A 12,042-nucleotide genomic window follows, 5' to 3' on the forward strand; every position below is an offset into this window, starting at 1 on the left:
AATAATTATGTGTTAACTATGGTATATGTCGTTTATTGAAAAGATAATATGCCATAATTAAAAAAAAAACGAATCATGGAAATGGGGAAGCCTAAAAGTGACGTAGGTCGTCTCCTCCAATTTTCCAAACATTATTTTTTAAAATAGTTTGGTGATCAACATATATTTGAAATAAATTTAAAAATAAAACATTATTAAAAAAATTCCTAAAATGACCCTTAAACTATCTGATAGAAATGGACGACCAATTGACCTATTAGTTAACTTATAGGAATGGATGTACAATTACAAACAAGTTCTAATAGAAATTTTAAAAAAATGTTATTCTCAAAACAATAAAAAAAAAATGTATTCAGTAGTTTTTTTATCCTTTAAATTATAAAATATTTTTGTAGCAAGGACAAAACTTCTTCCCTCCCAAGTCCCACAGTCCCACTCAACAATTAATTTTCCTTTTTCCATATGAAATAGAAATATGATAATAAATGTCAAAAAGAAAAAGAAAAAAAAAACCCCAAAAAGAGGAGAGAGAAAATATCATTTATTCTACGTGGCGCACAACACTCGCTTCTTCTCTCTCTCTCTCTCTCTTCCTGTCACTGTTCGGAGCTGAGTCCTTTGATTTCTCAGAAATTTTTTCCATCAGAAGTTGCAGAAATATATAACAGAATCAACGAAAATTTTTGAACCATTTTCTGCTTCCCAGATATTTTCAATGGATCGAATTTTGGTCGCTTCATATCCAATCAATCACCTCATTCGACCGCACAGTTTCCGAATCGATCACTGTTGGAGCACTGGTTTCAGGTTGAGTCCCGTTAAAGAGCGGCAGAAACTGAGCTCGAGGTGGCCATGCCGATCCATGGCCTCGGATTCCACTGACTCTTCTTCTTCTTCTTCCTTCGCTCCGTCTTTAGAATCTGATCCTTCTGATAAAACTTCTGCCAGGTAGGTCAATTCTTGCTTGCGCTAGCTGTAGTAGGAAGTGAGATAATTGTTGTTATGCTATTCTTTATGTTGATTCACGTGAGGAACTTGCAAAATGGCTGGACAATTTCTTATGTCATTTACTTAACTAAGCAATGATACCTGAAAATGGCCCAATTGTTTCGAGTCCTGTTTTTTTTCCCCCGGAAGTCGTCAATTTACTGCGCGGAAGCTTGTGTTATAATTGTATATCAAAGCAGGAATTGGGAAAATGCTCATGTGATGAGTGAACGCTTGGGCTGGACTGACTGGTCGTTTTTGTTCTCATGATTCGAAGAATTTATTATCTATTCAGTTTTGAAATTACCCGAAGCTCTTATCTTTATAGATGCACTGGTTTTCCTTGAATTTACGTGAACCCTTTTGACTGTGAAAAGAATATATGGACTTCGGCATGTACCATGGAGCAATTTCTAAGATTTAGTGCCACGTCCCCAAGGATTAAAACCACTTTTAACACTTCGAATTTTAGTTTTTGATTCACTGTCTTGACGAAATTCTGTCTTTATCCAATATATATGACAACATTGACAAGTAAGAATATTTTATCTGTACATTAAATGTTAACATAACATGATTTTTTTTTTTTTTTTGCAGTTTTTGTATCATAGAGGGACCTGAAACAGTACAAGATTTTGCAAAAATGGAACTGCAAGAAATTCAAGAGAACATTCGAAGTCGTCGTAACAAAATTTTCTTGCATATGGAAGAGGTTAGAATTAGTGGACAATGATATTTTGAGTAGTAGTACAAACTATTCTCATGAACTGATTATTTTGTTTGATCGTTCAAGTATGTTAATTTCGAGGTATATTTAGATGTGTTCAAAATTTTGATTACTTGATAAAATCGAACCCAACCAAAGCCTTTCAGTCGAGTGGGGTTCATTTTTTAGTTGGCTTGGGTTCAAACCCATTGAAATCCTTTGAGTTGGATTTTTTCATGGTTCTTTTCTTTGGTTGAACCTAAACAATCTGAATTTATTGAACGCAAAAAGTATATATTTTACTTTGGCTGATATTACTTGAGTTTAACGTGTTATTTTACTTTTATAGTTTTAATCCTCCACCAGATTTTGCAATAATCAATGTTAAGTGTTGAACTCTGATGTAGCTAATTCTATGCGACCATTCTTAGACTACCTTTATTTGGCTAAAATTTCAGGCTTCAGCTAGAATATCTAAATTCATTCTGTGGGAGGGTGTGGATAAGTAGGGAAGAGATTATCTGTCAATTGGTCTATTGTTTCCAAGTCCAAGTAGAAGCGGGCTTAGAATTTTGAATGATGTGCTTAATGGAAACAGATTTTAAGGTTCCTTGTTCAGTTTCTCTTGGAATGTTCAGATCCCCAAAACAGATTCTCCTCCTACCCTCAAATACTGACCCCCTCCCTCACAACCTAATACCTATTGTCGAGACTTCCTATTACAAAAATGGGACCCACCTATTACATGCACTCACACACAAAGATAAGTTATAACTAACGCATGCCCCTGTCCTTCCTTCTTCTTTTCGTCTCTTTCTCTTTGGTACACAAAACGTACGGCAGGTGGTGGCTCTTCCATGTTCCCATCAATTCCTTTGGTTAATGGAACCAAAGAATTCTATAATTTCACTGTGGTAGAATTATGATTATGCGTCATTTTCTTTCTGTCCTGTAAGTTCTGTTCTTGGGATCTCAGAGATTTTTCTGTAGAATAATAATGTCTGAATTTCTTAGGATAAAGGATACCTAGTAGAGTTGACAGCTTAAGGTATTACCCAGTTGAATTCTTCCGGGCATAAATTTTATCCAGTTTATTTGAATTGCTTTTCACTTTATTTAGTTAGTATAGTAAGTACTGCAGGAAAAACTACTATGGCAGAAACTTTAACTTTCAATGTTCTCAATTTTCGTTCTAATGCTTGAAATAAAAACATGCTGCTTCCTTTTCCCTTCAATTTTTTTTTTTTTTTTTGAAATGCTTCAATCTTTGTAGGTTCGCAGGCTGAGGATACAACAGAGAATAAAAAATGCTGAACTTGGAATTTCAAAGGAAGAGCAAGAAAACGAACTTCCAAATTTTCCATCATTCATCCCATTCTTACCCCCACTGGTATGTTTTATTCCCCAGCAATTTCTTTCTCCATATTATCATTTTTCTTTTCAATTCTTGATATTTATTCTGCCAATAAGAACTATGTTATCTGCAATTCCTTCGTGGGTCATTATCTGAAGAAATTGTTCTTATCTACTACTTGTTGATCACCATGTAAAAATACTACTTGCAGAGTTCAGCAAACCTGAAGCTGTACTATGTTACGTGTTATTCTCTTATTGCTGGTATTATATTATTTGGAGGCCTATTAGCACCCACGGTAACTTTTTACCATCTATTAAACTCTGTTTCCATCCTTTAGAGCCTCTAAGCCTTTCTAACTGTCCAATTTAACTTGTTCTATATACCACACGTTTGATGTGGTGTCTTCCATGCTAGGGGCAGTGGTAGGCAGTCTTAGTTTTCTTCAATTTAGAATAGAATTTGCTAATGTTTCCCACTTTTTTCTCCTTACATTTAAGCTTGAGCTGAAGTTGGGACTAGGAGGCACATCATATGAAGATTTTATTCGTAGTGTGCATCTTCCAATGCAGTTGAGGTGAGCCTAATAGTCTCTCTGGGTTGGTTTATTTATTCTTGATACAATACAATTAAATATATGCTTAAATTACGTACTTGTTTGTTGTGGCTTATTGACGAGGTAATGGTCAAAAGATAAATACCCTTTCTATAGTTTGTCAAAATATTTTAGGATAACCTGACCACACTAATATATGGTAAATGCGACTTACTGTAAAGGTCAGTTTATTGGTTAAAAGATTTTTGAGATTCAATCGAGAGGTATAAATTTGAAATTATTTAGGTCCACCTGTCAAGGAATCAAGATCATAATATGTTACACTGCTTGTATAGCCGTGGCAGTAGTCTTCAACTTGATATCAATGACAGAGTTTTACACCAGAAAAATGTCAAGTTTAACTGCAATCGTGAATTTCTTAAGATTTGTTATCCTTCCTACAAAGGTAATGAAATTCCAAAAATGGGTGGATATTGTATTAGCTGTCTTTTAAGATATCAAGGACTTTATTTTCACCCTTTTGTCGGGACGTTTGTAAATAACAAACATAATGGAATATTGTGAATAAATGCTCGTGTGGAACATTCTAGTATGTTTATTGTTTCTCACCTCATCAATTCTTAGAAATTTTGGCCTCATGGAGTTGTTTAAATCGAATATAGAACTTACAGCCTAGTGCATTCATGAAAAAAATATGAAACGATGATTCAGAGGTAGGAATTAAAAGCTTTTGGTATTCAAAATTTCTTCTGGTTTATAACAAGACTATATGGGGACGTGACATCCCTCTTGCTGACAGTCTCATGTTGGAAATATGACGCCAATTCACCAAGGCAGCAATTCATTTGTTAATTTATTTTGGGAGAACTTGATTTTCAACGTGTATTTAATGATGATGGATTATCTTTGAACGCAACTTCGGAGATTCAAAGTACTATTTAATATAGGCTTTTCTGATTGTGAGGGAAGGCATGCTCTATTATATTTCAAATTTCAATATATGGAATGCAAACAAGGCATTCCTAAATTTGTTTATTGTTAAGATGGTTGCCTAAAGGTAACTAGGATGCTTATAATGCAAGATCGATGATTAATTTCCTGTATTCGCTTTTGGTTTGGGAATCAATTATGTTTATTGGTTAATTTTGAAGTTTGACGCCATACTAGTATTCTTCCATTATTCTGCTTTTCTTTTACATGTTTCCAACTGAAAAGCCTGTTTTCCATTTGAAAACACTTTCTTTTATCTATCAGACTTGGATAAAGACATTGGATCTCATAATGAGGGTCTATTTATTTGAGACCTATACATAGATAGATAAGTTTCCTTTTAATCTAGCGTTTGATGATTATATACAAGTGAACTGCGAGGAGCATTCTTCAAAATTTGAATATTTAGGTTACAAAAGTTTTTCAACTTTGTAATTAAGATCAATGGCATTAATACTCGAGCACTTTTCATGGAAGTCAAATTTATATGTTTTTTGTTTTTCCTGTGACTGTGCAGTCAGGTTGATCCAATTGTGGCATCTTTCTCTGGAGGAGCAGTGGGGGTGATCTCAGCACTGATGGTTGTTGAAGTAAACAATGTAAAACAGCAGGAGCATAAAAGATGCAAATACTGTCTTGGCACTGGTACGGTTTTGGCACTTGTTTTAGTATTGGAATTTGAGTTCTGAACAATGTTTATAATCGTTTGAATCGAAGTTCCATCTCAATCTTCGGGATGTACATTTATAATTGGACCAGGATATTTGGCTTGTGCTCGGTGTTCAAACACAGGAGCTCTTGTGCTGATCGAGCCAGTATCGACCTTAAATGGTGAAGACCAGCCCTTATCACTGCCAAAGACTGAAAGATGCCAAAATTGTTCAGGGTCTGGAAAGGTATGATTTCTTGAAATACAACTGATATTTCCACCATATTTAAGTTTATTCACAAGTAGCTGAAGTGTTGTAGCAGTTGGGATCACCATGAGCTTTTATGCTTGTTCTATTTTGGTCTTTAAAATGTTCTATTTTCATCTTTGTTTTAGTCCTAAAGTTTGCATAAATTTCTTTTAGGCCTTGCGGCAGTCTAAATACATTTTAAAATACACGTGGTTTAAAGTATTTGTTTAAATGAATAAAACATGGGGTCTATGTTAGGGTTCTCTTAAATGATTTTAAGAAACAAATCATGGCAAGAACTAAATTACTTCTTTTTTATAAAGTTAGAAGACTAATAGAATATTCGCTAAAATGAAATAAACATTGAAATTTAAACCAATTAATAAGAGAAATCTTTCTTTTCCGATGGCAAAAGCATCTGTCAATGTCTCTGAAATGCATCTATTGAAACATTCATAAACTTCATACTATCTAAATCGGGAAGGCAGGTGGTAACCTGTTGTCTTGTAGTTGTGGGAAATTTATTGTTTTTGATCCAAAAGCTTCATGAGGAGGACTTGGGACTTTCCACCTTTTTATTTATATCAATGAACCAAGCTTCACAAAGGGAAAGGGGGGGCAAAGCTAGCGTTTTAACTCGGAATTTCATTTTGCAGGTTATGTGCCCAACATGTCTTTGCACTGGTATGGCAATGGCAAGTGAACACGACCCACGAATCGACCCTTTTGATTAGACCCGCTTAATCGAATTTGTATGTATATATATATATATTTATATATATTAGAACTTTGTATACAGAGGACTTCGGTCCTTTGAAGAGAGGAAAATGTTAGTCCTTATCTTGTCCAATATCAAATATAACTATCCCCATCTCTAATTCATGTTGGTTTGAAATTTGATGAGAATGTTATGACTCTTTCTAACTTCTAATTGCACGTTATCGCTTTATTAAATCTAATGTGAGGCCAGTAATTGAACTCCATGCAGGAATCTCAAGTCTCACTCTCTTTCTACTATGATTACTTTTTTAAGTTTTGGAAAGAAAATGAAATTTACTAGAACGGAGAGTGGAGTGATTTGGATTGGGATGCAACAAAACGGGCAAGTTGGGTATAAATACCTACTAAAAGTTTACATTTCTAATATTAAATTTGTATTGTATTCTAATCAGATTGATGTTCTAATTGAACAAGGCGAGATAGATGCTTTAACATTCAAAAAGTATCAACTTATGGAAGATACCATTTCAATGATATTACTGTGTGAAATTAATTAGAAAATTGAAATGCATGGAAAGAAATGAACTAAAATAATAAGAAAGCATCTCTTTCTTCCTTTTGTTTTGTCATTTTCTCCCTCTACAAAGGTGAGGACAAAATTGTGAGTTAGAGGCTTCAATTTCCAAAAAGAAAAAGAAAATCCTTTCACAAAGTTCAAAGAAACCTTAGAGAACATGGGAGGCATAACTCAAATGAAGTTATAGCCTCAATGAAGACTTAGAGCTGAAAATGTCTAAAAATACATGCACTGCAGATGGTGGTCCCTGTCACAATGCTTATCTATGAGAAAGGTGGGTGTCATTCTCCCTTGCGACCTTCTAAAATGGGATGAGAGTCATATTTTTTATAATAAATGAAGCTTCCATTGAGAAAAGATGAAAGAGAACAAATACAGAGGGCAAAGAAGATCAAAGACAAGGAGAAAAAAGAAAAAGACAGCTCACAGATGAGAAGGGACACAAATTCAAAAAAATAAGACCTAAAAAGTAAGAACAAAACTCCTTATAAATCGACGCCCAAAGCCCAAATAGAGGCATTAAACCTAACAAGGGGCTTTAAGGAGGTGAGAGTCATCGAAATAAGGGACTTAAAACATGTAGCTATAGCTATATGCACTATTAGCTAGGAAGCCAATACTTCCCAATAGATGTTGGTAAAAGTTCTCTGAGAAATTCTTTGCATGTAACATTCTCTTTTTCCTACCACGAGAAGTGGTGTGGGGTATTTTCAAGCACTTTTTAAATAATAATTTCTTCAATGAATCCGAACAAAATATTGGTTAAATGGATTTCAAGATTTGGTAGGAAATGGAGGGGTAGCTACTTTATGTGCATCAAATGCACATTTATTGGTGTTGTACCTAGGCAAAAAAACAAAGCAATTCACACCTTTTAGAAGATTATCTACTCGCAAACTCCCAGTGTTCCCTCCATTTCCTAACATGATTCCGGAGCTCTTTTATATCAATGGTGCCAAGAATGTACACCCTAAAAATCATAGAAACAAAGCTTCACAATTAAATATCATGGAAGACTATAAAAGAGAAACCTCTGCAGAACAGAAAGAAAGTTGTTTTACTTTCTTGGTATGTTAATGAGGTTTTGAAAAGACCCAAATAACTAGAAATAATTTCATGGGTATACCAAGAAAGCAATATAATACTCGTACAAATTTATCATGTTCCTCTTATTCATCTGGAGATTTACATATTTTATACGTTTTTTTACCAATCTTACATTCAATGCCACTGAATTTAGTGGTGAAAATACATCTCTTTGATGGTGCCATGGAGGACCTCTTCATTTTGTCGTCAACTACACGACTCAATAATTTACTAAGGTCACCTAATGCCCAGGCTAAGGATATATGTGGCCTCTCTTCCTACAAAATAGAAGTCCAAAAGGTCATCTTTCTAGTTAAAGATGGAAAGGGACAGAAAATACCAAAGGAACTAACCTTGTAAAATTCAGGAAGATTGTGGAACTTATAAACCTCATTAACAACTTGAATCTGTTTTCTTATCTGCAATCAGTCGAGGGAAAAAAATGATTACTTTTGCTTCTATTGAGCATTTTCAATCCCAATCGTGTAAATGTAAAACTTAGATGAAATCATCATAATTTAATGTCAAAAGATCCCAAAAAAAGATGACCAAACAAACAAGGGTGGCCTTGTTGACAAATTACAAGTATATACAACTTCTTGCAATTTCAAAACATCACATGAGAGAGTGTTAGGAGAATAGCGGCACTATAAGCACTTCAGAAAATTTCTATCACATGATGTAATTGCCAACTCGATCCTATTTTCCAATATTTCATTTGTTGGACAACATGAAAGGGTAAAACTTTTTTTTTTTAATATCTGTGTGTCTGGGCCAGCTTGCGCGCACCTCAACTATTTACGGGCCAACCGCCTGACCCTACTACATTTGGTTGACAAGGAAACATATTTATGTGCATGATGTATGAATATTCGATACTATCGATCCAAAGCTAGTCTAGGCACATTTCAACAAATTCCACAAAACAAAAGTGTAATCTTTCAATCTTTTGACATAGCAAAGCAGAAAAATTTTGAGTTCAAATCATTTGATCTATTTAAAGCTTCTAGTCCAAGTCTATGCATCAGCTTTTTAAATCAATATGAAGACCAAACCCATATGAGATCAGGTAAAGAGTTAACTATAACCTAATTCCTTCTTGGGCTAGTGATATAGAAACTAATATGAGCTTAAATGCATATTTAGGAGAAGCGGAAGTTACAATATTATCAGCCCAAAATTTGAGAATGTTAAAGAGACCTCTACGCTAGAAATGCTAAGACAATGGAAATGGTAAGGTAATCCATCAAATCTCACGCACCTCCATTAGCCCTCCAGCGATAATTTCCATTGACAGGAAGGTCCGAGAGAGGTCATCATTAACAAAAGTCTCCCACTTGCTAAAATCAATCCAATAACTGCTCAAAACCAAAAAGTACTTGAGTAAAAATTAAAAACAAATTGGAAATTCAACAGCCACTAATCAAACTAAATGAAGAATTTCTAGCTTACCGCCTTTGACACTGAAGCTTCTGACGAAGCATTGACACTATTGAGTCAATCTGGTGCACTCGGATTGGCACTGTTCTTGATAAACTTATGTGAAATTCTCTGGCCAAGGCTTGCTCAAGCTTGTGCTCATCTTTGCATAAAGAGGTCAAAGGAACGTCAATATCAACAAGATGGAGAGAGGGCACAAGTGAGGAGACTTTCTTCAAAAACAGGACCACCTCCTTCTTTGATGTAGTTGGTATATAAACTGGGAATATGAAAAACAAAATATGTATAGCCATATGTAGTATTCATTGGAAAGGTCATTGTATTACATACAACAAATGGAAAATCCCAATAAGAGTTGCTTGAGTCCAATTAAATAAGATCGACCACATAGACGAAAATAAAGAACACTAAAAAATCTATTTCCTTTTATGTAGGAAATATCTTTTTCCTCATTTGACTGCACTTCTAAGTGCATGAGTTGGCAGCAGACTAAAAATCAGACAAGAAAGCATGGAAATCAATTGAGGAAAGCAAATATATTAAGCAATCAATATCATTGCACAAATATATTTATTCTATATATATCATTATCAAGTATTAGAATAATAGATAATGTTGAAAAATTCTAGTACATATTAGCAAATTGTCACAGATATTGTCCATTTTTACTAGAGGAAATGTGAAAAACCAAATTTAAATCAACATATATTTACTCAAGGAAAAAGAAACCAGCACAGTAAGAGTAGCCATAAACAAGAGATCGTGGGAGTGAACTTTCCAAAAAAGTAAAGCAGCAGAAGAAAATGATAAGAACAGGGCACCATAACTGTTAGAATCTCCTTAATACTTAATAATGATCAACTAAAGGGAAGCTCCCCATAATCGTAGCTACACTTCCAACTAATAATAAATGATTTCTGAATAAGCAACAAAAGGAGAAAAGCCCCTTTCAGTAAGATTAAACTGGAAAAGTGGAAAAGGTAGGTTTTAAGAATCAAATTTGACGAACTACATAGCTTCACTTATGATGAATGCAACTGAAAAGGGATAAATGGGAAAGACCTGGAATATAGACGTGTAGGGCATAGTTTCCTTCAACATGAGGGAAGCTCCGAAATCTAGTGGGCTGAGCGATTGGTAAGTCATGTAACGCGGCTTAAGAAGAAAATATTGATAGAGTCGATGAGCGAAGTTAGAGAGTAAGAAATGAAAAGGTAAGAAGAGCATAATGTAACTGTAAGGCAGAGAGAAGAGGCATACAGATGGAATTGGGAAAATCGAGAAGCGAGAGAGGCGGCGGTGGCAGAGACGGAGGCGGCGGCGGCGGCGACAAGTCTGACGGTGCAGTTGAGACTATGTCGTCTTCTTCATCCGACGAGCTGCCTCTATACGAGGCCTTCAGAGCATCCATCGTCTCTCTCTCTCTCTCTCTCTCTCTCTCTCTCTCTCTCGGTCTCAGGTTGGTTTAAATATTTGATTAATGGATTTTGACATAAAATATCTCAATTGAATTGGTTTGTTGTTTCAGCCATTGAATCATAATCCATTTGATTTTTTAAAATATTTATAAAATAATACCTAGGTTAACACGGAAGGCTGATGTGGCACTGATATTTATTAATTTTATATTTTTAAAATTATTTGTCATTTTTTCCCATTTTTCTTTAATTTTCTCTCCTGTTCCCCTTCTCTCCCTCTTTCTCCCCTCTTCATCCTTCTCGTAGGTCTCTCTTCCTCTCTCTACAAGTTCTAATAGTTGGGGGGAAAATTGGACGATGAAGCTCAAAACTTCGGTCAAATTATGGGCGAGATGGAAGTTCAGTGAAGCAAGGGAGAGAATTGGGCTTCTGGGTAAGTGGAACTGTGGGTTCGAGAGAAACGGCACTTCGCGGCATTCGGAATTTCAGATGAGGGTTGAAGACGAAGAGGGAGATAATTGAGCTTCTGGGTAAGAGGGTTTTGCATAGGAATAGAACCCACAGGAAATAGTGGGAATTTCAAGCTCTGCATATTGGGGGACGAAATGGATTCGAAAAACGATCTGTGAAAATTTAATGTAACACAAAAGGGCACATACTCCCCACTCGTTGATGGGTCTGATAAGAGAGAAGGGGGAAAATGAGAGAGAATCAAAGACAAAAATAGGAAAAAAATGACAAATAATTTAAAAATATAAAATTAATAAATATCAATACCACATCAGCAGCGTTACGTTAGTTCTAGGAATTTTTTAAAACCATTTTGTAAAGGTAAGAGAGACTAACTTTTTTAGTTTAAAGACCAAATAAAAATTTATCTTCAGATTTAGAGACTAAAAATATTTTTTACCTTCAAATTAAAGTCGCAGCTGTCAAAGTGATGAAATTACATTTTTATTGAAAAAATTATTGGAATTTGAAATATAGTAATAATGGTAACTTATAGAAAAATCAGATTGCAGAAACCAGCTTACACAACCACATAATACATACTTAACACCTCTAAACTAAAAAATTATTCACTCCACTTCACGATTGCATATTACTTTTAACTCTCCAAATTTACTGACCAACCAACTGTACATTTGAGACCATTTTCTTACGTGTTTGTGAGACTTTGAGGAAAATTGGCAGAAGTAAAGCCAATTTTAAAGAGGTTAAAGATTTCGGGAGCACTTTTTAATTTATACAATACTAGACTTTTTGAGGGTGAAAAGACTTTACTGCCCTTAAAAGAAAAACCCTAAAA

At 34.8% G+C, this 12,042-nt stretch overlaps 2 protein-coding genes across 3 annotated transcripts; one reads left to right on the top strand and one right to left on the bottom strand.

The window, feature by feature from the left end:
* Positions 1–574: 574 nt before the first annotated feature.
* Positions 575–6,416, top strand: LOC111022604 (protein ORANGE-GREEN, chloroplastic). 2 transcript variants are annotated; one of them, XM_088125149.1, is made up of 8 exons: positions 580–948; positions 1,585–1,699; positions 2,967–3,083; positions 3,259–3,345; positions 3,548–3,624; positions 5,111–5,238; positions 5,353–5,489; positions 6,149–6,416. In XM_088125149.1, the coding sequence occupies exons 1-8, from the start codon at positions 716–718 to the stop codon at positions 6,224–6,226; spliced, it is 972 nt and encodes a 323-aa protein (XP_087981275.1). In that variant the 5' UTR covers positions 580–715; the 3' UTR covers positions 6,227–6,416. The 2 variants fall into 2 exon arrangements, with proteins under 2 accessions (XP_087981276.1, XP_087981275.1); XM_088125150.1 differs by lacking the exon at positions 3,259–3,345 and having other exon boundaries at positions 575–948.
* Positions 6,417–7,823: 1,407 nt separating this feature from the next.
* LOC111022878 (U6 snRNA phosphodiesterase-like protein) lies at positions 7,824–10,788 on the bottom strand. The gene is made up of 6 exons (XM_022300173.2): positions 10,576–10,788; positions 10,378–10,470; positions 9,328–9,574; positions 9,137–9,233; positions 8,229–8,294; positions 7,824–8,153 (listed from the first exon to the last, which is right to left on the bottom strand). Exons 1-6 carry the CDS (start codon positions 10,724–10,726, stop codon positions 7,959–7,961), a joined length of 849 nt encoding a protein of 282 aa, XP_022155865.1. The 5' UTR covers positions 10,727–10,788; the 3' UTR covers positions 7,824–7,958.
* Positions 10,789–12,042: the final 1,254 nt, after the last annotated feature.

Source organism: Momordica charantia (assembly GCF_013281855.1).
Source record: "Momordica charantia cultivar OHB3-1 chromosome 6 unlocalized genomic scaffold, Mcharantia_2.0 BLBB01000006.1, whole genome shotgun sequence".
In the NCBI taxonomy this organism is placed as follows: Eukaryota; Viridiplantae; Streptophyta; class Magnoliopsida; order Cucurbitales; family Cucurbitaceae; genus Momordica; species Momordica charantia.